Source organism: Haliaeetus albicilla, chromosome 2 (genome assembly GCF_947461875.1).
Source record: "Haliaeetus albicilla chromosome 2, bHalAlb1.1, whole genome shotgun sequence".
In the NCBI taxonomy this organism is placed as follows: domain Eukaryota; kingdom Metazoa; phylum Chordata; class Aves; order Accipitriformes; family Accipitridae; genus Haliaeetus; species Haliaeetus albicilla.
In genome coordinates, this window is record NC_091484.1 from 7,519,338 (window position 1) to 7,546,309 (window position 26,972).

General features: G+C 43.3%; 3 protein-coding genes across 9 annotated transcripts; 1 reads left to right on the forward strand and 2 right to left on the reverse strand.

Annotated features, from left to right (window-relative positions):
* Window positions 1-76: 76 nt before the first annotated feature.
* CSTF1 (cleavage stimulation factor subunit 1) lies at window positions 77-8,848 on the reverse strand. 2 transcript variants are annotated; one of them, XM_069804693.1, is made up of 7 exons: window positions 8,657-8,848; window positions 7,809-7,979; window positions 6,903-7,098; window positions 5,198-5,475; window positions 4,202-4,399; window positions 3,227-3,617; window positions 77-1,693 (listed from the first exon to the last, which is right to left on the reverse strand). In XM_069804693.1, the coding sequence occupies exons 1-7, from the start codon at window positions 8,774-8,776 to the stop codon at window positions 1,434-1,436; spliced, it is 1,614 nt and encodes a 537-aa protein (XP_069660794.1). In that variant the 5' UTR covers window positions 8,777-8,848; the 3' UTR covers window positions 77-1,433. The 2 variants fall into 2 exon arrangements, with proteins under 2 accessions (XP_069660794.1, XP_069660804.1); XM_069804703.1 differs by lacking the exons at window positions 7,809-7,979; window positions 8,657-8,848 and adding an exon at window positions 7,271-7,492.
* A 666-nt stretch (window positions 8,849-9,514) lies between these two features.
* AURKA (aurora kinase A) lies at window positions 9,515-17,413 on the forward strand. 4 transcript variants are annotated; one of them, XM_069804724.1, is made up of 9 exons: window positions 9,515-9,737; window positions 10,331-10,418; window positions 11,533-11,815; window positions 12,401-12,479; window positions 13,191-13,382; window positions 14,621-14,759; window positions 15,127-15,275; window positions 15,906-16,080; window positions 16,694-17,413. In XM_069804724.1, the coding sequence occupies exons 2-9, from the start codon at window positions 10,365-10,367 to the stop codon at window positions 16,883-16,885; spliced, it is 1,263 nt and encodes a 420-aa protein (XP_069660825.1). In that variant the 5' UTR covers window positions 9,515-9,737; window positions 10,331-10,364; the 3' UTR covers window positions 16,886-17,413. The 4 variants fall into 4 exon arrangements, with proteins under 4 accessions (XP_069660825.1, XP_069660834.1, XP_069660814.1 ...); XM_069804733.1 differs by lacking the exon at window positions 9,515-9,737 and adding an exon at window positions 9,943-9,966; XM_069804713.1 differs by lacking the exon at window positions 9,515-9,737 and adding an exon at window positions 10,002-10,043.
* Window positions 17,414-17,933: 520 nt separating this feature from the next.
* FAM210B (family with sequence similarity 210 member B) lies at window positions 17,934-26,478 on the reverse strand. Of its 3 annotated transcripts, none has more exons than XR_011328398.1 (4): window positions 26,241-26,478; window positions 22,762-22,934; window positions 20,935-21,285; window positions 17,934-20,334 (listed from the first exon to the last, which is right to left on the reverse strand). XR_011328398.1 is itself a non-coding variant. In XM_069804756.1 (3 exons), the coding sequence occupies exons 1-3, from the start codon at window positions 26,421-26,423 to the stop codon at window positions 21,069-21,071; spliced, it is 573 nt and encodes a 190-aa protein (XP_069660857.1). In that variant the 5' UTR covers window positions 26,424-26,478; the 3' UTR covers window positions 17,934-21,068. The 3 variants fall into 3 exon arrangements, 1 of the variants encoding a protein (XP_069660857.1); XR_011328397.1 differs by having other exon boundaries at window positions 20,859-21,285; XM_069804756.1 differs by having other exon boundaries at window positions 17,934-21,285.
* Window positions 26,479-26,972: the final 494 nt, after the last annotated feature.

Here is a 26,972-nt window from a genome sequence, read left to right on the forward strand (position 1 = left end):
TACAGCCTTCCAATATTCATTTTTCCTTTGTTATATAGAAAAGAAAACTAATACATTTCCTTCTTTATATATTAAATAACTTTTAAAAAGGTAATCTTTATTTAAATACAGAGAAAACCTGTACCCTCATCAGCCCTTGACAAGACACTTCATCAGTGGTAATGGAAAGTTAATCCAGCAGTAAGAACAATCTTACATTTAAAAATCCTCATGAAAGCAAGTGCTGAAATATTGACTAAAGGAAGCCTCACAAATGTGAAGTCCAAGAGCACTGTACAAGGATGCTTGAATGAACACATTTAAAACTTTGCACAGGCAACCATCTGTAAAAATAAGTAGTGGATTTTCAAAGTTAAAGAAGGGTTAAAAGCACAGTTTCTTAATCATCTGTACTTCTGTTCAATAGGATGAGGTCTGGGAAAACCAGACTATTAGAGATAATGGGGAAAAGAAACAGTGAGTCTGGGTTTTTGAATAATTAAAAAAAAAAAGAATGTAATTCAAGTGCTGCGTAACTGACATAGAATGAAAATTTCTCAATGAAATGAAGCCAAGTGACATTTCTGAGGTACTTATACAAAAATTAATATGCACAACAGTTTCTGTCTTTGAGAAGATACTAAAGGTCTCTATGGCAAAATTATTGTCATTTTCACATGCTGCAGCACTGTCATATTTTACAACTGCAATGTGGATATTCCTTGAAAATACTATGAATTTACTTTGAAGTTCCACATGTTAAGATAAATTCAAAAGAAGAAGAGATTTCAAGTCTGAGCTTTAATACCAGAACTAGAACACCATTTCAAGAATTCATCCAAACAATTTAAAATTCTGTTTCAAATTCTTATGGCACAAGACTGGCTCAGAATTGAAGGTCCACTTGGCTAATTAGGAAAAAAGAAAAAAAAATCCACCAAAAAAACCCCAGACTAAAAGATACAAAACAGAGCTTTACAAAGAATGAATCAGAACTGAAGGCAGCTTAAGGCTTCATTAAAATATTTGCCAAGTTCTGCTGTTACTTGTGTAATCCATTCTTTAAACAGACTTCAGTGGGATTGCACAGATACAATGCAGAGCAAAACTGGCTCATACTGCCCAGTTTGAGCAAGATACAGTCACAGTAACTTTTGCGGGATTTAGAAAGACAGGAGAACAAGTTTAATCCTTCTTGCAAGGATCATTTTATTCTCCCTCACACACTCCTTGAGTACAATTAGAGATGACTTACAAAAATTAATGCCACACACACTAATAAAAAAATTAGCGTGGGGCACAACTTAAGTCTCAGTATTTTGATATTTTTCTGCCACGTTTGACAGAATTAAAGAACAGACACAGCACGGCTTTCATCTAGGCATCTGTTGGCAGTACAATCAATACACGATGATATAACGAATCTGGATAATCCCTGTTTTATAAAGCTGTCCTTAGTCTGTCGTTGACCTTCTGTACCAAAATCTAGCCCTGTAGTCATCACTGCAGGTCATGAAGCCAGGATTGGTAGGAGAATGGACAATACAACGGACAATGCTGTTATGCCCAAGAGAAAGAAGATTTCTCCGTTCAGCAGTTCTTGAATCCCAGCAGCAGAGACTTATGGTCCTTTCATCTGGAAGCAGCACATAATCTTCCGTGTGGTTGAAGACAGCTTGTGTCCTGTGTACTTGTCGTCCACTCAAACCAGCTCCTAAATATATGCAGCAAAATATTAAACCAAATAGGATCAGTTTTAGGAAGTTTCCAAAGACCTAAGAGTAAACCTCCCATAAGTATCAATTTCTGCAGTCTATGAAGGAGCCTTATTTTCTCAGTTAGTCTACCACTTCCACATAACAAGAGGTTAATCAGTAATGAATATTCTTTTGTAGTTATATACACGGTATATTCTAAAATTTCTAGAGGACAGAAAGATTAACTACTTCATGTCAGTCAAGTCCAGCCACTAAGTATGACTGCAATCACTTAACTTTAAGAGCACTTTTGCCTTCTGTTTTTTGTATGAGCCTTACAGCTGTAACCAAGGGGAAAGACCACAGAGAGTAGAATACACAGATTCTCATTATCAATGGCAACTTTTGGTTTTAAGGTATATATCATAAGGCACATTGTATGACCTGCCTTGGCCACACCTTCCCTCCATACCCTTCAAATAAAAATGTGTGTTTCACATATAGTCATTTACTTTGCAATGCGAAATACCGGGTAGGATGCAGGTGTGTGCAAAAGTTTATCGAGGAGGTGCTGCACCCTGCTGGTTGAGAGCAAAATAGAGCTAGCATACAAAAAAGGACCGTACACATCCCAAAAACCGATATGCAAAATTTTCAACATTCTCTCCTCTTTTATGCTATGACTCCTAATGCTTAAGCACACTACTGCTTAGACCTGAAAACTTCCCCCATCACAGCTGCTATCATATGCAAAGCTTCTACATCCTTCACCATTTCTTAAGTCCTGCTGAGATCAAAGCACGGCATTGTCAGCATGCTCTGAGTATGACTACCTTGCACACAATTGCATCCTTACAAAAAACAAACAAACAAAAAAAACAACCCCCAAACCAGCTGTAGCTATTTTTCAGAATATTGCCATGGCTTACTAGAGCCATCTTTTGCACAAGAGTCTAATGGTTAAAACAACTGCCCCAAAGTATGTTCAGTTCCCCCTGTCTGGGTGGGTACTCTGCAAGAAAGTGGCCTACTCTGGCCAGAAATGCATTTGGTGTTGGTTTTGACCCTTCCAGTTTAAACTGTGTCCCTAGTCTAGCAATAAATAGAGAAGTCACAAAATCAAAATGATCACTAATAAGAAAAGAGATGATGCTGTTTTGTTTTAATAATCACTGTTTCTAAAACACACAGAATTAGAACTAGAGAACAAAACCCTCTGCACAAATGTCCTAATCCTTAGGGCAGTGTTCCCTTTTACTTTTCCCTAATTTAGTTGTAACTTCCCTCCAAAGCAATGAAGTAATCATGTCAGAAAAGTCTCCAATATCTACTCAGCCTAAATACGTTTACAGTGACTGACATACAAGAATCACAGCTTCTCTTCTGGAATTAGTCTACAGTAAGTGTTTTCAAAAATTTGGGGCAATTTATCCTCAAAGCAGCAGTCTGCCATTGCCTTTAAGAATTACTATTCTTCTGACAGCATTACCACCCCTGCCGTGGGTCGGTACCTGAAAAAGAAGGTACTTGGAAGGTCACCTGCCACATACCTGTGTATTTGACCAGTGTTCGACCAGTGGATATCTCCCATAGTTTAGCTACAGAGTCTTTTCCACTTGACAAGATGTACTTTGAATTTTTGGAAAAAATAGCAGAACAGACTTCAGCTCCATCATGTGCCTTCTCAAAAGTAGTGATACAGCGATTTGAAACACCATCCCACAGTTTGATGCATCCATCCTTACTTCCTGTCACATACATGTTTGCACTTGCGTTGTAATTTACTGAACATATAGCATCAGTGTGCTGATCTTGAGGATTGCAAGACACAAAACACTGGAAAGTATTGATATCATACAGTCGTAAAGTAGGGTGCTGGGTACCAACAAGTATGAAATCTCCAGAAGGGTGAAAAGAAATTGAGCGCAACATCTCTGCTTCCTGTTTGATCAAAAATACATAATTGGTGTAAGAAAGAAAAAAAAAACCAAAATGGAAGTGTCAATTCTGGTGGCATTAAAGTGCTAAAAAACTAGTTAAACTATCACTTAGCACAATGTGTTCTGTTTTTGCAAAATAGAAAATGCTTCCTACAGGATTAAAACAACAGGCTACCTTTAAATGTATCGCAGTTTTTGTCCTAGAGCAGCTTGCAGTGCCTGCTCACTTCTGGCATATTGCACAAGTGACAGGAGGCTTTGTCAGCCAGGCACATCCCCCAAAGCCCACCACCACATAATCCCGAACTCTCCTCCAAAACAAAGATAATATAATGGACTTCAAAGTTACCCATATTAGATTTGGTCTAGATTAACCAACAGCAGACAGGCACTAGATTCAAAGAGTATAAATATCCATTACACGCAAACTCTTTTAACACCCAATTACCATAATGTCTGCAAATTTTGTAGCTGCATACTCCTACACACCTAACCACTTATAAACTCAGACACAATTCAGCTCACTGATACCTCGGTACTTATACATTCATGCTTTGGTTGCTCTGAACTGATATTGTATCTAACCTGTATATATTTGAAGGCTCTTTTGGCAGAAGGTTTTGAATAATCAAACAATTTAAGTGTGTAGTCCCTTGAACCAGATGCTAGGATCTGTTCTGTTGGATGAAAAGCTAAACACGTAACTTCATCCACATGATCATACAGAGTCCGAATAACAGGGTGATTTTCCATGTTTTGCTGTGCTGTCTCATTCATCATGACCTACAAAGAAGATTCAACAATTTAGAGCGTTAGAAAGCAGAACATGCTTTTGACAGGAAAAGTAAGTTTTATGCTTGCCAGAGTGGTCAAACAGCAGCTACCTTTCTGACATGTGACTAGGCATATAATCACTATTATCTTAATTATTTGAAGGCCAATTATATATTGTTATAAGATCCCTTTATCTTTACAAAGGTCAGCTGACTTGCTCAAGGACAAACTAGTTTCTGTATTAGAGAACTGGTGCAAGAAAATGTATCACCTTCGTAAACAGTCCAAATCAAAATACTGTATTGCCGTAAGAATTAAGAGAAGCTGTACCAACTGGGAAAACTGCAGCTTTTACTCACGCAGGATACTGCCAAGAGTTTGGTGTGCACTCTCTGCACCGCCCCCCCCCCTTTTAAATTGCTACCCGATAACTGTATTGGAGAAAAAATGAAGCAAATAAATATGTATTCTGTGCAACAGTTCTGAAACTGGAGGCTGTAGGGGTCAAAAGTATAAGTGGGTTCAAAAATTAACTTAGTTCATACAATATAGCAATTATCAGCAACTAGTAGAAGCAAATTCTGGCTCAATTCTCTAGACTGCTGCCGGAAGTTACACAGGTATACTTGCCCTATTTCTTCTTCCTTTTCTTCAAGGGTACTTTATGAGCCGCTGTTGGGAGCGGCGAATATGGCGAGACAGATATTTAGTCCAACCCACTGAGCCAGCCACAAGGCACAGACATGGCATGAAACAGACAGCACCTCAAGAATTCACAAAGTGGTTACTATTCAAGTCATGTTTTACCTCAATAGGCATAGCACTTTTGGCCAACATTCTCTCTGTATCAAGAATTTTTATTGAGGCATCAGCAGATCCTGTAGCTATTAACTGTCCATCTCTGCTATATGTAGCTACACGACACGGTCCTTTATGAGATGTGACATAACAAGTCTCATATTCAGAAGCCTCAGGAGACATGGTCTGTACATCTGCATCAAATTCCAAGTCAATTCCTGTGCCTGGAGCTACCGTATCTGACCGTCCAATTGCATATTGAACAGCACTGTCATCGTTCTCCATTCCTGAAAAGAGAGAATTTGATGCACTTAAACCAGGTTAACCTCCTTAGACAGATAGGCTGTGGCCAGATCTATGCTAGAGGCTTCCGTAACAGCTATGAGTCAGATTTTAAGAGGGGCATCCCCTGTTGAACAAAGCTAAGCTAGCAGAGAAGATTTAGTTATACAGCAGTACTTCTCGTGAGAAATGAGAGGTACTTTGGCTACACCAGAGAAGAATAAAGCTCTTAAAATTAACTGTGGAAATACAGCCAGCAAATATTGTACAATGTTAAGTACTGAGAAATGCACTGACAATCAGTTATTGAAGCCATCAACAGGCCTCTAGTCAGCTTTTTAGAGGGAGAAACAAGCCCCAACACTATTACATGAGATTTAAAGTAAAAAACTGAAGCATTTACCAATTCTTTTCCTTTCTGTTTAATGCATTGAAGGAAAAAAAAACCTACTCCACAAACAACTATCCCAGCATCACAAATGAAAGTTTTTACTCCTCTTCACACCCACTCTACAGATTTTTAATTTTTTTTTTATTTCCAGGATGCATCTACAGAACACAGACAGTTCAGCACTGGAAGTGGTAACAAGGGAGATGCAAGAATTTTCAGCTATGTGCCCAACTGTGATCATCAACCAATCAAATGTAAGGGAAAAGTTTTTGTTGCTTTCATCTACAAATTGCAAGTCTGGCATTCTTATTTCAAACAGACACAAGGCTTCACATATTTATACCCCTGGAACTCAACTAGTTCAGGCAGCAGAACCAGTTCAGTCACAATACATGATGTTACGGGTAGACCTCTTCCAGTAACTTAGCTTGTTTCAACAGTGGCTCAAGTATTTTGACTATGTACTGCGGCACAGATGTACTTTCAGAGAGAAAGATACACAGAGAGAGAACAGGAGATACCTCTGCTGAGACCCTAGACCGTGCAGCTTATTTTCTTGAGACTGATATATGAAGGCTAGTGAAGATTGAGAACGTAAGCGTTCCAATACTGTCAGGAAGAATTATAAAGAAAATATTTCTAAAGTTGGCAGAGAACTGTGTGGGTCAATTTTCTATTAGGTCTGTGGACTCAGTGATCCCGTTTACTGGAGCCTATTTTTAGATGGTTGCCAGTCACCCAGGACCCTGAGCAGGTATTCTAACGTGTCACAGAAGTTCAAACAAACAGATTTTGACAACACTCAGTGATCTCTTTTGCTTTTAATGCATACTAAAGACTGAAACACAGAGCCAGAATGCCCTTCAAAAAAAGCCACGGAGGCAAAAGGCTGTATCTAAATATACAAAGTCTTAGGCTATTACTAGACATAACGTTTGCATAAAAGATGTCTTTTCAGTAACACTAACCTCTTAATTCACAAGGATTTAAGCTAGGGATTTAGAAACTAGACTTTTACGTTAGCTTTTTCTTCCAGCTTACCTAACTTAATTAGGTGCAGCAGTTGTTCAGATGGTGCACAGACTGATTGCGGTTTTATTTCATTTATCAAGCCATTGGCAATATTTATGTATCCATCATATAGCAGCTGACTAATTATCAGTTTATAAAGTTGCTGACGATCTTTCAAACTGACTTTTGTTCTATACATTGTGAGCAAGGAATGCCTTGGAGGGGCCTGGAAGAAAGAAAGAAGAAAAATCACATACAAGAGAGTTGCACGGAACAACCACAACCTTCAAATAAAGCACATCCTGCTGCATTTCAGCGCAGACATGAAATACTACCACATTTTAGGTACAAATCACAGACATAGAAATGAAAGGATTAAAAAAAAAAAAAGTAAAAACCTGTTGCACTTGTTTGCTGTCGAAATGAAAACCTCGCCAGTAAATAGAACATGAACCGTATTAAGGAGCAACAGAGAAGACCGAAATAACGCGGCATTAGTTAGCAAAATGATTCTGCCCGTAGCTTTCCCTCAGCCTCGCCAGAGCGGGCGGACCTGGGCACCAGGGAGGCGATGAAGATAAAACGTGCCGAGAAGTCCAGCGGCCGGCCGCCCTCACACAGCCCCAACCCGCTCCCTCCCTTCCATCCGGGCAGACCGCATCCTCCCCCCGTCCGGCAGATGCCGGTCACCCGCCCGTACACCCTCTCCCAGCCCCGGGCTGCGAGACCAATAACCGGGCAGGGAGGGGGCGTGGGGGAAAGGGACTGAATGAGGGCGGGGAGTGCTTAGCCGCAGCACGGCGGTCACAGAAAACGGGCTTCGAAGGCCGGGGGCGAGGGACAGGCAGCTTCGGGCGGGAGCTGCCGACGGCGAGACCCGGCCCGGGCAGCGGAGCCCACAGCGGAGGGACAGCGCGGAGCCGCCCCGGTACCTACCGACCCTTCCTTCTGCCTCCCTCGCTCTCCCCCTAAAATGGCGACCGGAGCCCTGAGCGCATCGATTGGCGGCGGCGGTAGGGGAGGAGGCGGCGGCGGCGGCCGGGACCGAAGAATGCTCCTCCGCGAAGGCTGCTGCATCGAGCGCCCGCAAATCGATTGGAGGCGACTCTTGAAGGAGAGAATGGCAGCATCACATGACCGTGACACCCCGCGCCCGCGCCCGGCCACTGGCAGGCCCCGCTGCGTCACGTGACGGGTGACGCGCCGAGGGAGCCCCCAGCGGCCGGGAGGGGCAGGGGCGGGGGGGGGGAACCGGGGCGGGGGGGGGGGGGGGGGAGGCGCGCCGGGCCGGGCCGGGCGGAGCGGGGAGGCAGGGCGGCCCGCCGCCGCGTCGGGGGGTCCCTCTCCCCCTTCCGGGGAGGTCGGGGCCTTGGTCGAAGCCGGCAGAGCCGCGCTCAGGGCGGGGATGCGGGCGGCAGGCCCCGCTGGCTGAGCAGCCCCGGGGAGCTGCGGGGGGGCCGGCTCCCTGCAGGAGGGCGGCTGATGGAGGCGGGGAGGGGAGGACGGGACGGGACAAGGACCGGGGTTCTTTCTGTGTCCCAGCTGCAAAGCTCTGAAACGCTGCTTCCGCTGAGACACTGGGATCCCCAAACACGGGGAGGTGAACGGGCTGTGAAATAACAAGTTGCTGGCGCTGCCACTCAGCGCTGCAGGCCTCCCCGGCGATTTCGGCCGCTCGGGCAGCACAGTCGCAAACATCTCGCACTGCCAGACCGCACGGTCTCTCGGCAGGCTGAGAGCCTGTCCCGGGAGCGCACCACCACCCTCCCAAAAGCCCTACTCACGTCAGCCTCAAGAAACGGCAGTCGAAGTGGACGCGGGTCAAGGAGGGGGGATGCCATGCTACCCATGCCCCGTGGCAGCTGACGTCTGTCACATGCTGCAGCGACACGACGACCTGACATCTTCTTTTTACCTATCCTGTATCACTTGTAAACACCAACACACACACCAGGGTCGCCTTCGCACTTGTTTTCAGCACCGCAGAGACAGTTAAAAGTTGCCTTCGATCGCGGTTCTTCAGAGGCCCGAAGTACTGAACCGAGTTTCGGCTGCCGCTTGTCACTCAGCGGCCGAGGTCCCCCTCACGGGCGTGAGCAGGACCACTCAGGCAGCCGGCAACCGAGACAGCACGGCGGCCTCCCGCTCCTCTCGCGCCGCCGCTCACGAACCGCACTCACAGATCGTCCTCCGCCGGTGCCGTCCCGCCGCCGCTCGGCGTCTCCTCGAGAACCTGCGCGGTTTTTGGAAGCCGCCGCGGGGTCGCGGCTGCTGCGACACGAGGGGTCCGCGAAGGTGCCTCGGGCCAGGCGTCCCCCGGCGCGCTGTGGCGGGGCCGGCGTCCCCTTCGCGCTCGTCCTCGAGAGCCGAGGGCACGTGGAGCGCCGCCCTGGGCCACGCGTGCGGGCGAGCGCGAGGCAGAGGCCTGCTTCGCCCCTCCGCCCGTCCTCCCGCTCCTCGGGGCCGCCGCCTGCCACCCGGGGCACCTTACCTCGCCGGCTAGGACACAATGGCCCCCGGCCCCACTCGCGCTCGGCTCCACGCGAGGTGGCAGCACCGCCTCTCCCTCGCTCGGGGCCCGGGTCGGCGGGTGCGTGTGTGGAGGAGGAGAGGGAAGAGGCTGGTGCCTCGCAGGATGCGGGACTAACCTGGCGCCCTTCCCCCGCCGGCGGCGGCGCGCTCCGAGGCCTCGGCGGCTGTGAGGAAGGGATGGTAGTTGTAGCGTTGCCACAGGTGGGTGGTCTGGGCGTACGCGATTTGCGTAACGGAAGACCCGGCCAGGCAGGGACTTTGCGGAGAAAAGTGTGTAAGCGGGGCGCCGATCCACGCAGTTGGAGTACGGAAGGAGGCAGCGGCGGAGAGACGGTACGTAAAATACGCATGTAGCGCAAACACCGCCCTGGGGGCGGGCGGGTTGGCCCTACTCGGGATACGCAGCAGGCTGCCGTTGCGCATGCGCCCCAGGGGCCGGCGGCGACGAGGCTCGGCCTCGCGACGAGCGGAGCGTGCGGAGAGCCAATCGGCGGGTGGGCCGGTTGAAAAGCGGCCAATCAGCGCGCGCGAGCGGCGGGAGAGGGGCCAATGGCGAGAGGCGGTAGTTTAAAGGGTATTTAAGGGAGGGCGGTTTGAATTCAAACAGCCGCGGTCGGCCGGAGGGAGCGGAGGCCGGGGGTGAGCGGGCGGGCTCCGCGGGCAGGGCCGCGGCCTGTGGGACGCTGCCGGCTGGAGGTGGTCGGCGGCGGCAGGGACGGGACCCGCCCGGCCCGGGCGGTGGGATGCTGCGAGGGCAGGCTGGCCGGCCGTTGCGGGGCGGGGGCGTGAGGCGGTGGGATGCGGCGGGGCCCTGCCTCGGGGCCTGCCGGCCTTCGAATTGGGGGGTGGGGACGGTTTTGAAGAAGAGGTCCAGGGCGTAGTGGTTTTTGTGGAACTGACCCCTGGTCGCTGTGTCTCATCCGTAGGCTAAGCTGCATGTAGCTGATCTTCTCGGGCACTATGGACAAGAATACGAAAGAGAACCATTCTGGATACCTCGGTCGCGCTGCGAAGGTAAATGACTTATTAGGCTGGTGGGTGCGTGTCTCCCGATCGCGCAAGAGCTGCCGGTTTCAAACCGCCTGTGATAATTACTAGCTGTACTAAATAGCAAAAAGGGGAAAAACCGTCTTGAACCAATGTGCAGGAAACAATTGCCAATTCTGTCTTTCAGTAGCTTTCTCTTGGAGAAAACAGTGGCCAGGGCTTACTTTTTTTTTTAATAGCTGATATTAGTATGTTATACCTGAATTGGGAAATCCTCCTTGTATTTTAAGTATAACATCCTTTCCAGAGAGAGCAAATGTGTGTAGTCAGCTTATTCCAGATATGGCTCCCACAAGCAAGCACCGTGTTAATATCACTATTGACATGCCCATGCAGTGGTATTCAAGATCACCCTGATTATGTATTTTTTCTACATAGAAACACAGGCACATTCTCACTATTTTAACTTAAAACCAAGTAAGTCCTGGTAAAGCTTCAGAATAGCATAAGCAAAGCTTATTTTTAATCAAGCTGTAAGTACATTATTTTTAGTGAACTGAACCAGAAGACTAAATAATATCTAGGGGAAGAAAATCTAAATTGTTGCATAGGTATCATTAGAGGGTCAAAAATGTGAGAAGCTAATCATTAGCATTTGAACTTGACTATAGGCAAAGTATCCCAGAACAACTAAGAATTTCTTAAATATAAGCCTCAACTACCTTCCCTTGCTGGAAACAAAAGATTAAAAGCAGATTGCTGAACCTTACTAAATAAACTTGCATTTTTTCACTGAACTCCCGTTGCAGTACAAGGTATATCAAGATGAAGAGCACTAAAGGAAGCAATGACTCAAAGCAGTGTATGTTTTTATAGTAAAGATCTGCTGTCATAATACCTTTGGTGGTTGTTCTTCAGATGTGTGTGGAAAAGCCCTGCTAGCTATAAATAAGTATGCTGTTGTACAAAACTTAACTTTTTCCTATCAATGTAGAAATTTAAGAATGTTTTCATTCATAAAACAGAAGATCAGAATACCTTAACATCTCCTGTTAACGTGCTTTGTTGGTTTTTTTCCTGCTCTAGTGAACGGGGCCATAATGCTATTCTACAATTAATACGTAATCTTTTCTTTTTGAAGATTCCTAATCCCATTGGCGATGGCCCAAAACGTGTCCCTGTGCCTCAGCATTCTGCCCAGAGCCGGTTGCTGAACAGCGGAGTTCAAGCACAACGTGTTCTGTGTCCTTCAAACTTTGCCCAGCGAGTTCCTGTGCAATCACAAAAATCTGTACTGTCAAACCAAAAACTGTCTAATAACCAGACAACACAGCAGCCCCGACCAAAATTTCTGGTCCAAGCGACTGGTAGGCCTCAAGTTCCAAGCAAGCATAATGAAAAACCTCAACAGGCTCCAGTACCTGGTAATTCTGAAGATGATGTACCTGTATTTATACAGTTGTGACACTTGGGATGCTTCTATTCTGTGAAGCACAGTGCGGTGCAGAAAACCTAAAGCTGATGCTGATGATGTGGGACAGTCCTGTAGAGAAGTACTTGGTTGTGCCCTGACAGAGAGTAGCAGCATATACTTCAGTGTAGATGTTACTGTACTATCCATGTTGCCAGGTTTACCCATTTAGAGCCTATATGGGTGTTTAAAAATTTCCAGATGCTCACTAGTCAGTTGTGAGTTAATGTAATTGGCACTCATACATCACAGTTTTTCCTGTATTCAAGTTAATCTCTTATACACAAGAACACTGTATTTTTGGGGGGGAAGCTTAATGGTTTTTTTAAGAAAGCTTTTAAAATTACATTTTGATAGCACTGATAACTGCTATTCTGCTTTGCCAATAGTAAGTTATGCTAGGTTGTTTAAAATGTCATTGAATGTATTCTAAGAACTGTTTCAGATACTGCACAGAGGTTAGATTTGCTCCCACGTGAATTTTTGTATTGTGTTCATGGGTCTGGTTCATAAAGCTGATCTATTTCTCTATACATAGCAAAAAATTCTGAAGCAGAAAGCACCTCTAAAAAGAAAAATGAAGAGACGGCTAAAAAGAAAAATGAAGAGACTAAAAAGTAAGTTTTATGCCTAAATTGTTCTGGCTGAGTCCTGTTGCAGTATGCTTGTTTTTGACTTCTAGGACTTTGTACTGCAACTAAGCTACAGCTAAGCAGAAGGCTGCTTGAGCACCTTGGTTGTGGAGACCAGTGGCCCTACACTTCACAGAGACAACATGAAACTCCAGGAAAGCTTACTTTGACCTGATAATTCTCAGGAACAAGGACTTCCTGTAATCTAAAGAAAACTTTTGGCTAAATGAGTAATAGCTCTTCCCATGAGAGAACACTGATAGCCACTGCTCCAATCACAAGGTGTACACTTGAAAACAGAGCCTCCTTCACGTGTGCAAGAGACTGGAGTCTAAGTAAGGAGGAAGTTAGGTTGGTAGTATGGCTACCTTAAACAGTTCTGTCATGCACTAGTAATAGGTCTGTATTAAGTGTATTGAAATGAGCCTGGCTTGGTATAGGGAATCTCGATTTTGTAGCAGTGTGGTTGATATTAGTATCTCTGTGCATATGTTTTTTAGGAAGGAAGAGACTAGCTTTCAGAACTTTCTTTGAACAGTCTCAATGCATATTTTATTCTCTTGGTGTTGTCTTAAAGAACAAAATCTAGTTCAGATTACCAAGTATCTATTGAACAGAGACATTGGAGATTGTAAATGTAGGAGTCAAAGCCCACACAAGTATCTAGCTTTTGTAACTTTCTCTTTCCTCTTGCAGAAGGCAATGGTCTCTTGATGATTTTGAAATTGGTCGTCCTCTGGGGAAAGGAAAATTTGGAAATGTGTACCTGGCACGTGAAAAGCAGAGCAAATTTATTCTTGCGCTGAAAGTGCTCTTTAAAACACAACTTGAGGAAGCTGGTGTAGAACATCAACTACGAAGAGAAGTTGAAATACAGTCTCATCTTAGGTAAAGTTTAGTGACCAATTACACTCTTTGCTTTGTTTGTGTTCAAATAAACAAGTAACCTTGTTTATGATAACAACCTGTTGAAGAAAAGTGTCTTTTTAAACACATGACACCTTGGAATTGCTAGTTAGGATTCTTCCCTTTCTGCACCAAGATTTACCTTTGTCTACCTTGCAATGAAGTAACTTCTGTTAACAATTCTTCCCATTACAAAAACCCCCTTGTCTACTGCTTGGATTTACATGGCTGACTGCAATTTCTCAAGAGTCTGAGCTTGTTTCTGGTTTTCTGCTTCCTGGAAAATAAGCCTGTCCTGGTTTCAGCTGGGATAGAGTTAACTGTCTTCCTAGTAGCTGGTACAGTGCTATGTTTTGAGTTCAGTATGAGAAGAATGTTGATAACACTGATGGTTTCAGTTGTTGCCAAGTAGTGTTTAGTCTAAAGTCAAGGATTTTTCAGCTTCTCATGCCCAGCCAGTGAGAAAGCTGGAGGGGCACAAGAAGGTGTCACGGGACACAGCCAGGGCAGCTGACCCAAACTGGCCAACGGTGTATTCCATACCATGGGACGTCCCATCCAGTATAGGAACTGAGAAGTGGGGGTGGGGAATCACTGCTCGGGGACAGTCGGCAGGTGGCGAGCAATTGCCCTGTGCATCATTTGTACATTCCAATCCTTTTATTACTACTGTTGTCATTTTATTGGTGTTATCATTATCATTGTTAGTTTCTTCTTTTCTGTTCTATTGAACTGTTCTTATCTCAACCCACGAGTTTTACTTCTTTCTTCCCGATTTTCTTCCCCATCCCACTGGATGGGGGGGAGTGAGTGAGCGGCTGCGTGGGGCTTAGTTGCTGGCTGGGGTTAAACCACGACAAAGCCTAGCTTGCTGAAGAAAAATAGTTTTTGCAGTTTAAGCTTAAATTCTAAAACTCGTAGGAATTGGCGCCTTCAATGGTAATCTACTCTTCCAGCTGCTATAGAAAGGTGTGTTCAAGAAGATATGAATTAGCCAAACTCTTGGCTAGCTGCTTGCTAGTAGGGAGTTTAACCTGCTGCTTTGATAAACACCATCTATCTGCTGTGAAGCTCTCTTAATGGATATGTTGTGAGCTGAAGGAACGCTTACAAGATGTTGAAGTTCCCATGCTTGCCTTGAAAGGGTGGAGGCAGAAAAAGGAAATTAAAGTTATGTGGACAAATATCTTGTTCAGAAGAATATTTAAATCTTGTTGCAGGCACCCCAACATTCTCAGATTATATGGCTACTTCCACGATGTTACAAGAGTCTACCTTATTCTAGAGTATGCACCTCGTGGAGAAGTCTACAAAGAACTTCAGAAGCTTACCAAGTTTGATGAGCAAAGAACTGCTACTGTAGGTTGTTCTAGCTTCTTATACATTATTTGCTCTTCGTATCTGGAATATCTGCAGCATAAAGCTAGCTCTTCAGTTAAAGTTCTGTGAAACTGAGATTCCTTAGATGCTAGTTTGCTTGTGCACTTGTAACAAGGAATAAGTTGGGAAGAAAAATTACTGCACAGCACGAATATAACTATGTTCAGCATTGCTTAATATTGTAAGTGCTTGGTCGCTTCAGGCAGAGTCTGTATTGCCAGACTACAAGGGTTTAAGGAATAATGGCTTTACCTTAAACTGCTATTATGCCTAGAAAAGGCTACACTGTAGCCAGATAAGCTAGAGTGACAATGTCTTTAAAGATTTGTTCTCTTTCTAAATACAGTACATAACAGAATTAGCAGATGCCCTATCATACTGTCATTCAAAGAGTGTGATTCACCGAGACATCAAGCCAGAAAACTTGCTGCTTGGCTCAAACGGCGAATTAAAAATTGCTGACTTTGGATGGTCTGTGCATGCTCCATCTTCTAGGTGAGAATGCAATATGTATCTTACGCAGTGAAATACTTCCGTAGTGAAAATGTTAGCTTTCTTGCCACACTTGCGATTGTGGAATGGAGGTAAATATGAACTTCCTAAAATACTGGGAAAAAATTCTTTAAGAACAGAGTCACTGCAGCAAAGGTCTTATAGTCAACTGGTGTAGCAGAGAGGGAGTGTTATTATCCTCTTTTTTTCAACTTGTATAGTTCAAAACTTGCTGAACCTGAAACAAGTGAAGAAGGTTGGTGTACTGTTGTAGGGTTATAGTGGTCCCTGAGATGACAGACCAGCACTTGTGTTCAAGCATCACACTAGGAATATACTTAAGACATTTCCTCAATTAGTCTGAATTGCACCTGACAAAGGAAGACTATTGATCTAGCAAGTGGGATGAAAAAAGGAAGGATAAGACTGAATGCAGTGACTGAGATGCTTTAAAGCAAAAGTAGAAAACTTATTGCTGGAACTTCTTTACCAGGTATTCTGGTGGTGCTGACTCTATCCAGGGTAGACTGCACTGAGGTACAGATGATTGCCAGCATTAGTTTCTGTCTGGCTCTTGAAGTGGATCTTATAATTGCCATAATCAGCAAATTATTAACTTAGACTTTTCTTCAGGAGAACAACTCTCTGTGGGACACTTGACTACTTGCCTCCTGAAATGATTGAGGGAAGAACACATGATGAAAAGGTGGATATTTGGAGCCTGGGAGTTCTGTGCTATGAATTCCTCGTAGGGAAACCACCTTTTGAAGCAGAAACATATCAGGAAACCTACAGAGCTATTTCCAAGGTATGTGCCAACACTTATTTGGAATAGTTGAATTGTTCTGTCTTTCAATTCTATTGTCTTACTGAAGTTTAACAAATGGTCATTTTGAAGAACGGCATGTATCATAACTAGAACTGTAGCAAGACACAATGATATATGTGAAGCTAGATCCCTAAAACTGTCTTCAGTCATTCAGTAGAATGACTGAGAGCTTAAGATACCTTGCCTTACTTCCTTGCTTCTACCCTGTTTCTGCCTGCATCTGAACTTCTACCTCTTTCATAAAGCTACTAATCTTCTCTGCATCTTTCCTTTTCCAATTTATAAAATGAATATCTAACATTCAAGGTATTACTACAAATACATAAGCTGAACCTTTCCTGCTGCATACCCTAGAAAAGTTCCAGCAAGCTGATCTTGTTTGAAGTACATTGAAAAATACACTAGCTTAACTTCTACAAGTAGCGAGAACCTTGTTTTCTTTGGGATTATGATGGAATTACTTAATCTCATCTCAACAGGTGTAAGGTGCATAGCCCACAAGGCTGACATAGCTTTCCTTTCCAGATCTACCTTGGCTTGGTTATTACCAAAGAACTTTTGCATTATCTTTAGTGTTGTTCTTCTTCCGTAGGTGGAATTCAAGTTTCCTCCATTTGTAACAGAAGGTGCAAGGGATTTAATTTCAAAGCTTCTGAAGCATAACCCGTTCTGTCGACTGCCCCTGAAGGATGTACTTCTTCATCCCTGGATTACAGCAAACTCTACAAAGATGCCCAACAGCAGAAGGAGTGATGTTGCTGCCCCATCCAGAACACAGTCATAGCAGGGGTAACCTCATGGGATCAACAAAAGGAGTCTTGTACTGTGACTACTCTAATACTTACAATATGAAAAGCAGGTCTTGGAATCTAATGGCAATTGGAATGCAAGTCTTTGGATTGGCAGTCTCCTTAAACTCTAATTGCAATGTAAAGTCATTTGACTTCTAGCTGGAGGTTGTGGAATACTTAATATACTTGAAATCCAGTTGCATGTGGGCCAGGTTTGCTGGTGTAAGTATTAAGCTGTTCAAGGCTCTTATGATGTGGTCTGTCCTGGTAATGGTTCATTGTTCTAACAACAAGAGGAAGTTGTCATTCTAGCTTATTGGACAGTGCAATATCCTGGAGATACCTGCCTCCTAACTTACTGGGCTGCTAAGGGTATCATAACTGTGGTGTAATCTGAAACTGAGTAAGGTGAATGCATTTCTCTAAGTGTCCTAAAAATGATGTGTGCATTATTTTTGTCTCTATTTTGTCTTAAATGTGAGCACTCAACTTTTAAAATAAAGACTTGTTATATACTGCCACCAGCACGGTAACATTCCTTATGGCATGATCACTTCCACTGGCTGTCTCTCTAACCACTTGTCTTAACCATCAGTACAGCTTGACTCCTCATCTATGATCACAAAATAAGGTTGCTTCCCACCTCTGTCAAAAAGGATGCTGGTATAAAGTTCTTGCTCAAAGTGCTGGTACCACAAAGTATGTGTGGTCACTTACAATTCTGCAGTCACAACACACGATTACAAGGTAAGTACCAAATGTGTTGCTACTTGCCTTATGGGTTTTCTACAACCCTTGAAACCTAGGCCTGCTTCTTTCTTCCTTTTTTTTTTAATGCAGTTATTCAAAGACAACATGGTCTGAAAGCACTTCTAAGAGAAAGGTCTGGAAAGTATTGTTATCAAACAGGATATGTAACAGGAACTAATGTTAATGTCTGGTGTTGTAAGGTGTTACTCCCTAAAAGGTAGCAAGGGTCAGGCAACTCACCACCAAAACATACAAACCAACTATTCTTCCAGTAAAACTCTTCAAGCAAACTAAGAGAAAGCAATTTACTTTATTTTCATTATAAGACTTTAAGGTCATCTTCACTATTTTACAAACCACTTTAAAAAATGATCCTTTTACAAGCAAGGATTCTAGAATTCAAAATATATTCTCAAATTAATTTAAAACATACTTTGCAAAAAACTTCATCTAAATAAATTGCCAGTAGTTTATACAACCATATTTATCTTAATAGGTAATCTCAATTCTGGTCATAATTTAAATGAAGCTCTGTTTCTTTACTGCAAGAAAATCTCTAGTTAGTGCTGGTGACTTTTAATAACATTTAGGTGCATTTGCTTTAAATGACTCCTGCTTTACAGAAAGATTTTTTTTTGAAAAAGAAAAAGCTTGAATATTCATTTTCTATCAACTTCAGGACAAAACTTACTTATCAGAAATGACTGATTAAATGAAGAAAACAAGGATGCCTTGTGACTATTCTGGAATTCTTTCGTTATCCTTGGTAACAGTACTTGCCCTAAATTGATACAAAGATAGAGGGCATGTAGAAAAAAACCACAGGCTTCTGTGAACAGGAAAAAAATAAGCCCAAGTAAAACTTACACTTAATAAATACTGACTGCCCACTTGAAATTTAAAAGACTCTAGCTGTTCTAGAATGTAGCAGGTCCCAGAAAGCTACAGTAGTATTGGTTGCATGTTGTCATAATGTGGTAACCCTTCAACTGTGTGCAGTTTTTACCTATCAAACACTCAGCAATAAGCTTCCATCCATGTAACAGGTATAATAACACAGATCAGTCAAGGATAAAGGCAGAGCTTCCTTGAGGGACAAGCTGATTTGAAACTTGTGCTCTAGTTGGAGCTGGCTTAGATAGCAGCAAGCTGAAGCTAGTACCCTGGACAAGCTGCCAGTTTCAGCAGCCATACTGCAAAGCAGGCATGAAATGGGCAAAGTCCAGTATGTTGTGGTTGGTGGCTTTTTTTTTTAATAAGCAGCTAGTCAAAATGAGCTTGACAGCCATTCCTTCTGCACACATGGGTACATGAAGCAGCAGAATGTTTGCTCCAAGCCAAGCAGCTGTGCATGATATAAGCTCTGTTAGTGACACAGCTTACAGCTCTCATGGAAGCAGGTCACACTGCAAGGCCGATTCTCAGTATGCCGTGCTCCTAAGGTCAGTATTTTGAGCAGTGTTTAACTATGTAATGAATCTTTACATATGTCACGTATGGCTGTGTTTGCATTATACATCAAGCCTCTATCTTGCATTTGTACCTACTCACTGCTGCAACTGTTTCCATCTTAAGATGCTAAACCCTCATCTGTGCTAACAGCACTGCCCCCTGAGACCAAGCCCTTACCAATGGGTTCTTTGTTTTCAGGTGGCAGTCTCTAGTATCTGTTTGCTTCCACAGAGCAGAGGAGGTAAACTACCCCTCTTCCAGTTTTCCCTGTCTTAGAGAAAACCTCTGATTAACCAAGGGGTAGCAATAATACAGAGGTACAAGGATGTATGTGGCTGTGACTCATCTTCTAGAGCACAAATGCTGCTTGCTCACTAGTGAGCCTGAGAATCCTCAGTGCATCCAACCAGGCTATGGATTGGACTTTCTGAATGGGAAAGGAGTTAAGGTGCAATTTAATGTTATGGCTGAGTAGAGTTAATAGGTTGCTTGTAACAACAGAAATTACTTGCTCCTCTTTCCCTCCCTCAGCCAACTCTCATCCTAACCACATGATTCCTTCCTCTTAATTCACTATATTTCAGGAAAAAAAAAATTACTGTCATCACCAGGGTAATTTCCTGCTATTTTACTTTAATCAGATTCCTGCATGAACAGATCTGTCAGAGCCACCTGGGGGTAAGTGTAAGCACAAAGACAGAGCAAGACAATGTAAGAAGAGCAGACCTGGAAGGAGGAACAGGTCCAAAAGACTGATAGATCTGGCTCGAGCATCTCACAGAAGCACAGTTCTAAGTCTGAAACTCAGGTTTACCACAGAATGTTACATTGACTACCTAGTTTTGGGATCCAGTCTTCAGGTTAACTGAAAGGTGGTATGTGAATATAATGCATATGCAACCACATTCTAATAGGAACAGTGTCCAAATAAGGAAATGAAAAGCACCTCTAACTGGTACGTTCAACAGTCTGTCAGACAAAAGCATAAGAATTTTTCTTGAGAAGCTATGAATTGTAATGTCTGGACTTCAGGTGCAGATGTGAGTTTCATCCACAGGAGCAGAAAGCTGCTAGGGTTAGTTTTTAGATTAAAAAAAAAAGTCTCCAGTACAAAGCCAGATCTCAATAGATTAAAAACCCACAGATACCTTGCCTCTGACTTGATGATCTTTGGAATATGTTCACATAGGAGGTAATTCTGGTTACACTGATTTCAGTAGACTCAGGATTCCTTCTGAGTCTATAGGCATGAAAAAAAAAGACTTCAGTAAGGCCAGCTCCTAGCCTATAAACAAAGCACATTTGCAAACAATAAAATCTTGAAACATGGAAGCACCACAAAGGAGCTGTAGTTTCAGAACAGTGCATCACCTATTCTGGATAAAACAATTATCACTGTGTAATAATTAAGCATACAGGTACTGCCACTTAAGTTAGTTCAGCATGTGTGTGGTGCTGCAAGACAGGGCTCTAATACATGCCTTTTATAACAAAGAAACACTCACCTACCCCCTTAGATTCCAATATACACACTTACCAAAAGAACTATTCATACAGTAGGATATTGTTTATTCCACAGACTATTCAGAAGAGAATCTTAGTCTGTTTCCCAACTACACTAATAAACTAACATGGCCACTCTCTTTTGACAAGAGAAATGTTAAGGCCCAAAAAACTAGATTATAAAGACCTAGAACTGCGTGTTCTAAAGAGACTGCTCATTGTCAAGCATTTATATTACCACTTGCAGTGGAAACCAGATACCATTTTAACAGGTTTTTCTGAAGAAGAGGTGGCAAAAGGGAAAGGAGGACAGCACTTTTCACAGTGTAACATTTACCTGAAAGAACAAGTAAGAAATGCAAGAGGAGGTCAGCATTAACATGAATCCACGTAAGTCTTTTAAAAAACTTTAGCAATCCGAAAATCTACATGGATATAGAGCATTTAAAAAGAGTAAAAACTAGTAAGAAATCATGGATTTGGGGCAGGAGGTTTGAAGAAACCAATCTTCCGGCAGTATCGGACAATAAATGGCACAGAAACCACAGTGATGCTGATTCGTACTGGAGCAAACAATTTGTGAACTGCATATGCCAGCACAAATGTGCTTGTACCAGCAGCCATTTTAGATTGTAATGATGACTCACTGAAACCAAGTTTGAAGAGAACTGCAGTCATATCCACACCACTAGGGAAAAAGAAAACAAGATTTCTTTAGTTTATTTCAAGGTTGCATGCTAAAAAATATACAGTGCTATTTTTTTCAGGGAATTTAATATGGCACACTTCCAACTCTGGAATTTATGTTCAAATTAGATGTTTAATAAAAACAATTAATTATTTCAGCATTAACAGCTTAAGTTACTTCTGTAGCAACAACACATGCAATATTTTCAGATGCACATTTTTTTACTTAAATTGACAAGTTCCCTGTGAAGTGAAGTCTGTTCTTAGTTTTACAGCTGTATAACTGCAGCATGTGCATGGAGAATACTCGGTCCCATGCTCAACCTTTGGAGATAAAATAATTTATTTCTTTACTTTTGAATTTTAAAAAAGTTAGAAATTTGTGAATTTGTGTTGGAAATTCATCTTCCCAAAATTTGCAATAAAGCCTACTCTGTGTCTTGATGAAATTTATCACATATAGATCAACCCAAACCAAATAAGGTACCTGTTGTTAGGCTTAGAGTGTTCTAACAGAGGAGTACAAAGCTGCTAAAATGACAAGTATCTTATCTAAAATCTAGCAAGCGAAGGAAGTATTATAGATCTCAAATAAGCATTATCCACCAAATCCATCAATATTTTAATTTTCTACAGCCATAGCAGCTTTCATCAAGGTTCCTATGTTTGGAGTAATTTTCCAAAATAAGTTGTTACTGCAACCACCTTCATTTGGCAGTATAATATCTTGTAACTGGGAGTTAAATCATACCTGAAGGAAAAAATTTTCATTGTCACCCTGTGCCATGATGTAGTAAATTAGAGAAATCGGGCATTCACATATCCCCACTGAAGGCAAAAGTAAGTGGCAGGGAATGTTTTGAGAAACAATGTGTTTCCCCATCTCCTCAGTTGAAACACCTCATGCTCAACAGACATATTTATAACTGATGCATTCCCACCAGAAGCTACATACACAATTTCCCGCCTGACTCCTATACAGTTACCTAGTGTTTTCTTTTTTTAATCTAATTCTGTTTTAGTGGCCATTGCCTTCTGCAGTTCAACTACAGAAAGTGAGTTCAACACCAAGAAAAACAAATTTATCTCTAAGCTCCAGCACTTTTGTATGGCTCCATCTCTGCAGACCATACTACTGTTTGAGAAGAAAAGATATCTCTGCAGAACAAAAATAAATTCTCTCATTTGGTTAGTTACTCTGGTGCAGTCTCTACTCTGCTGTTTTCACCTGACCACCATGGATCGTGAACCTATGCAAGAAGATCATGTACATCTATCTTCTCTCCTACCTCATCAGGCATGGATCTAATCTCCATTATAAATGGATCCATCTATACCCCAAATTCAGAAAATTACTGTGTATAGATCAAACAGGCATAGAGTACATGTCTCCTTCCAGAAATAAGCACAATGGTAAGATATTTTTCTTGGCTAAACCATTACCTAGAGGCTACAGACAAAATTGTGCAAACCTCACCTTGACACAGCCAGGTAGAAAATTCCTAGAGATACTAATGAAATTCCAACATGGAATGAAACCCCTACAGCACCGTATTCTTTAAAAACTTGTTTCAGCTGCTGGGATTTGTTGAGTTTCTTGTTTTCACCACTGGGATCTGTGACTGCCTTTTCGGGGGAACCACCTGCATCCTAAAAAGAAAACCATTAAAAATGTTTATTAGCATTAAGCACAATATCATATTCCAGTCGGTTGAGCCAATCTGAAATAATGAAAGAAGTGGCTTGCATACAGTGCTGTTCAGCATGCTTTGGGAAGATAGTAACATGCTTTTGCTCTTTCACATCATGATAGCAGATGCCTGTGGCAGAGCCCATGCAAACTCCCTTTTCCCAACTATTCATATCAAAGGGATGCACTGAGCTTGGTGCAAGTTCTTACACAATGCAAGTTTCATCATTAAAAAGGGTTATTATAGTCCCAGTCTTCCATTTGATCCAAATGTGTGCCAAGGCACACCCACACAGTTGCTTGAGAGATGACACTGAGGTGCCAAAGAGATCTTTGCTTACACCCACTGCTCAGCTTCGTACAGTGCATTCTTATAAGTGCTTTTTGTTCAAGGGCTAAGCAGCTGATGGCATTGAAAGCCTACATGATACCACACTGATGCTGGCTTACTAACAACTTACTGATATAAGGGGTCCAACATTTAAGTTCCTGTAAATCACCCTCTGTAGATCAGCTGAAAAAAGGAAGAACCAGGGAACTGCTACTGTTGACAGCAACAAACAATACTGTTGCCAAAGTACAGACAGTAACTATACAGACATGCCAGTGCTGGTGTAAATAGCCTAACTTCACTGAAAATGTTTGTCACAGTAAAATTTATTGATAGCTTTTTATCTCAGTAAATTTAAAATGCAGAACTTCATACTAAAATATACCCCAAAGCAATCTGATAGTCCAATGCCGGCAAAGAAGGGCATATACGCTGCTAGTAACAAGACAGCTGTTGGATACTTTCTCATACTTGTCATAGAAGAAATACTAACTGGAGAAAGAAAATGTTTTCACAAAGACCTCAGGATTTTTCTCTAATTAGTGAGTGGCTGTCAGGAAAGATTAGAAGAGTCCTTTCTTTTCAGTTGAATTCAGCAGCAGTCATGACAATATGACAGCCACACTAGAGGCCACTGCTGCCCACAGGACAGGTACAGCTACTGAGTGCCTGGCACCACTTTGTCCTACCGTGGACTGATTACAAGGCACACAAATTAGAAGAAAAATACTTTTGATTAATCTTTGGGCTTGCTGAGATTGTAAATTAGGATACAAGACAGGCTCCTCTTACAACACTCATGGCAGGATGAACTCGCTTTAATCAGTGATTTTAACCAGACCAACCATACCACCCCCTCAAAACCCCCAAACCCTATGTTTGCTGCTGTTTTTCTCTTTTTTAATCATAATTTGTGTTACTCTGCATTTCATTTTGACAGGAAATCATGCTGATCCATAAATACATATTTAGGGAATCGTGTAGCTAAACTTACTCTGATTCTTGTATTTTTAAAATTTTCAAACATAATGGATAAAGTTAGATTTTTTAAAATTTTTTTTTTTTTGGCTCATGAGCCAAAGGCATAGTTGAATAGAAACTGAAACTTGACTAAGAAAGAAAAATGCCCAGTAGAAAAAGAAATCCTTTGTTGCTTAAACCAAGCAGTTTTAATACTAGAAGGTAAAGAGGAAAAAATGTTCATATATATATTTTTTTAAGCAAGCTCATTATCTAACTATGAATCCATTCTTTTGCTTAATCTAATTACTTTCAGCCACTGGATGTAATCAGATTCCATACATAGCTGTACTACATTGCTGCTACTTCACCATGTTTCAGTACTCATTCTCCTACTCTTCAGTTTTGTTATAGCAAAGGGGAGTTTGGGGGGAGGAGGGAAGAATTCTGTTTTAACTCCCAGCTGTAAAATTTAAATACTGAGTTATTGAATGGAACGAGTTGAATAAACTGAACAAAATTGGCTCGTAATACCTTCTGCCAGAAGCTGTTCTAACAATGCAATCAACATCACATGCTTAGTCAAGAATAGTCATTTATTCAATGGTGTGATTTTCTTAAAAGCCAAGCATGGTTTGAATGGTATTTTAAGATTTAATAGCTTGTAGTGAAATTTTCATCCAAAGAAAGATGATCATTATTTATTTAAGGAGCCAAACATGAAGATTTTCTTCAGATAGCTGCCATGAAAACAGGAGCTGACAACCTACAGATATACATAAGCCTCAGAGGAACTCTGGGTCTTACAGCCATGCTTGCAAGATGGATCATAAGGATTGAAAAGTACCTTGTTCTCACCATCCAAGTGCATTTTAATTCACTCATGCTCTCAGGCTCACATGCCAGGCAATTTCTGAATGGTATCGAAGCAAGGTGTTAAAAAAAGTACCACTTCAGCAGATATTATTTGGACTATCAGCACGGTCATGTCCTGAATAACATACAACTTGGCAAAGAAAACTACCTATTTTCCATATAATGCTGCTACAATATTTCTTCTAGAAAGCCAATTTTATTCACATAATTTAGGCAAAGACTCAGCTTCTGGATGAGCTAAGGCATGGAAACAAATCTGAAACATCATGTTATGCTTTGCCATGAGGCTACAGGAATTAACCTGCAAATTAAGATGTAGAAATTAAGATGTAAATGAGGCTCTGTATGGAAAGCTCACGTTCACAATCTTGGCCCAAGCAGCTGGAAAGCAGGTCCCTGTCTCCTACAGACACCCAGCATAAACATGATTTAATAATCTACTGCAGTGTAAACAACAGTTAGGTGTAAGGCCATCATTTGCTGTTCTTCCTGAGTCAATTCAAACACAAAACAAGGAGTGGTACAAAATCAGAAAAATCTTTCCTTCCCGTCTCCACAGAAATCAACTGAACGGTGAAAGCACAGCGAAACACGCAGTTAAGCGGGTGCACGTTGGTATTTTATCTCTCGGCTAACGAAAAGGCGCAGTCAGACTCTGCAGGCACGCCGCCAGCCCTGCCACCCGCTGCCATCTGCAGGGGGGCTGAACCCCCGCCACTTTTAGAAAACCCTTTCAGCCACCGCCACCTGAACACCCGGGCTTCTCGGTGTCTGCGCGAATTACTGACCCCCCCTTTTTTTTTTAATCCTTCATGACTCACCCGAAGTGCTCAAACTCTGCAGCCCCCAGGGAAAACACCCCCCCCCCCCTCCCCGGGGGCAGCGCAGGCCAGCCGAACCCCTGATCTTGAACACACCCCCAAAAAGCTGGAAAACACTTCCAGAACAGGACAACTTGGGCTTTAATCAAAGCTACCATCCGCTCCCCACCAAGACATCTCCCTCCAGAGGCGGGCCCTGAGGCCGCGCTGCCCCCTCACACACCTCAGTACCTCACGGGGGGGGCTGCCAGACACCCCACCCCCGCCCACCTACCTACCTTGGCGGAGCTACCGGCGGCGGATCGCAGCGTTACCAGGGGCAGCGGCGGGCTGAGGCCAACCCCATCGAGGCGGGGACCGCAGCCCAAGGCGCGGGGGACGGCGGGGAGCGGGAGGGGACGCGGGGGGCTGCGCGGAACGGCCGGCGGCCGCAGCGGGCCCAGGCGCACCAGGCGGTACATAGCAACGGCGCGAGAACAGCGCAGCCACAACTCTGCGCGCCGAGCGGGGCGGGCGGGCGGGCGACCAGACCTGACAAGCCGAACACCAGCCCCGCCCGGCGGCGGGCGCCCTCCCTCCTTAAAGGGGCAGCGTCCTTAAGGACGCTGCCCCTTTAAGGAGGGAGGGCGCCCGCCGCCGGGCGGGGTTGGCGGTTTATTTGCGGGAGGGCGGTTGCAGGTGTCGCTGGCCGCTGAGGGGGAGCGAGCGGTGCGCGCTTTTAGTCTGAGGGAAAAAAGTCTCTAACGGCGGTGTGTTGCCACTTGGGACGGTGTGAGGCAGTCCCCTGCCTCGTCTTGGCGGGCTAAATCCCCTCCAGCGGTCTTTTGGAAGGAGCTGTAGGAGCGTGTCCACAGCAGCTTTATGGTGTGGCCTTCCAGGTAGCTCGCTAAGAGGGGAGAATTGCCTTTTCAGTGTCCTCGGCGGTATTTAGGCCTGTCAGCGCGGAGGGAAGGTGATGCCTGTCGTTTTTCAGAGTGTACGTTGAAGCGGAGAGGTGGTTAAAATGTCGT

Excerpts from the sequence above, each read along its gene's own strand:
- CSTF1 (XM_069804693.1), bottom strand. The coding sequence starts at position 8,776 with ATGTCAGGTCGTCGTGTCGCTGCAGCATGTGACAGACGTCAGCTGCCA. Across the intron at positions 7,099-7,808 it reads GGAGGCAGAAGGAAGGGTCG|GCCCCTCCAAGGCATTCCTT; the intron begins GTAGGTACCGGG and ends TCTTTCTTCCAG. Across the intron at positions 5,476-6,902 it reads GCTGCACCTAATTAAGTTAG|GAATGGAGAACGATGACAGT; the intron begins GTAAGCTGGAAG and ends CTCTCTTTTCAG.
- FAM210B (XM_069804756.1), bottom strand. The coding sequence starts at position 26,423 with ATGTACCGCCTGGTGCGCCTGGGCCCGCTGCGGCCGCCGGCCGTTCCG. Across the intron at positions 22,935-26,240 it reads CCGCCGGTAGCTCCGCCAAG|GATGCAGGTGGTTCCCCCGA; the intron begins GTAGGTAGGTGG and ends TTTTCTTTTTAG. Across the intron at positions 21,286-22,761 it reads TTCTACCTGGCTGTGTCAAG|TGGTGTGGATATGACTGCAG; the intron begins GTGAGGTTTGCA and ends CTTTTTCCCTAG.
- AURKA (XM_069804724.1), top strand. The coding sequence starts at position 10,365 with ATGGACAAGAATACGAAAGAGAACCATTCTGGATACCTCGGTCGCGCT. Across the intron at positions 15,276-15,905 it reads GTGCATGCTCCATCTTCTAG|GAGAACAACTCTCTGTGGGA; the intron begins GTGAGAATGCAA and ends ACTTTTCTTCAG. Across the intron at positions 16,081-16,693 it reads CCTACAGAGCTATTTCCAAG|GTGGAATTCAAGTTTCCTCC; the intron begins GTATGTGCCAAC and ends CTTCTTCCGTAG.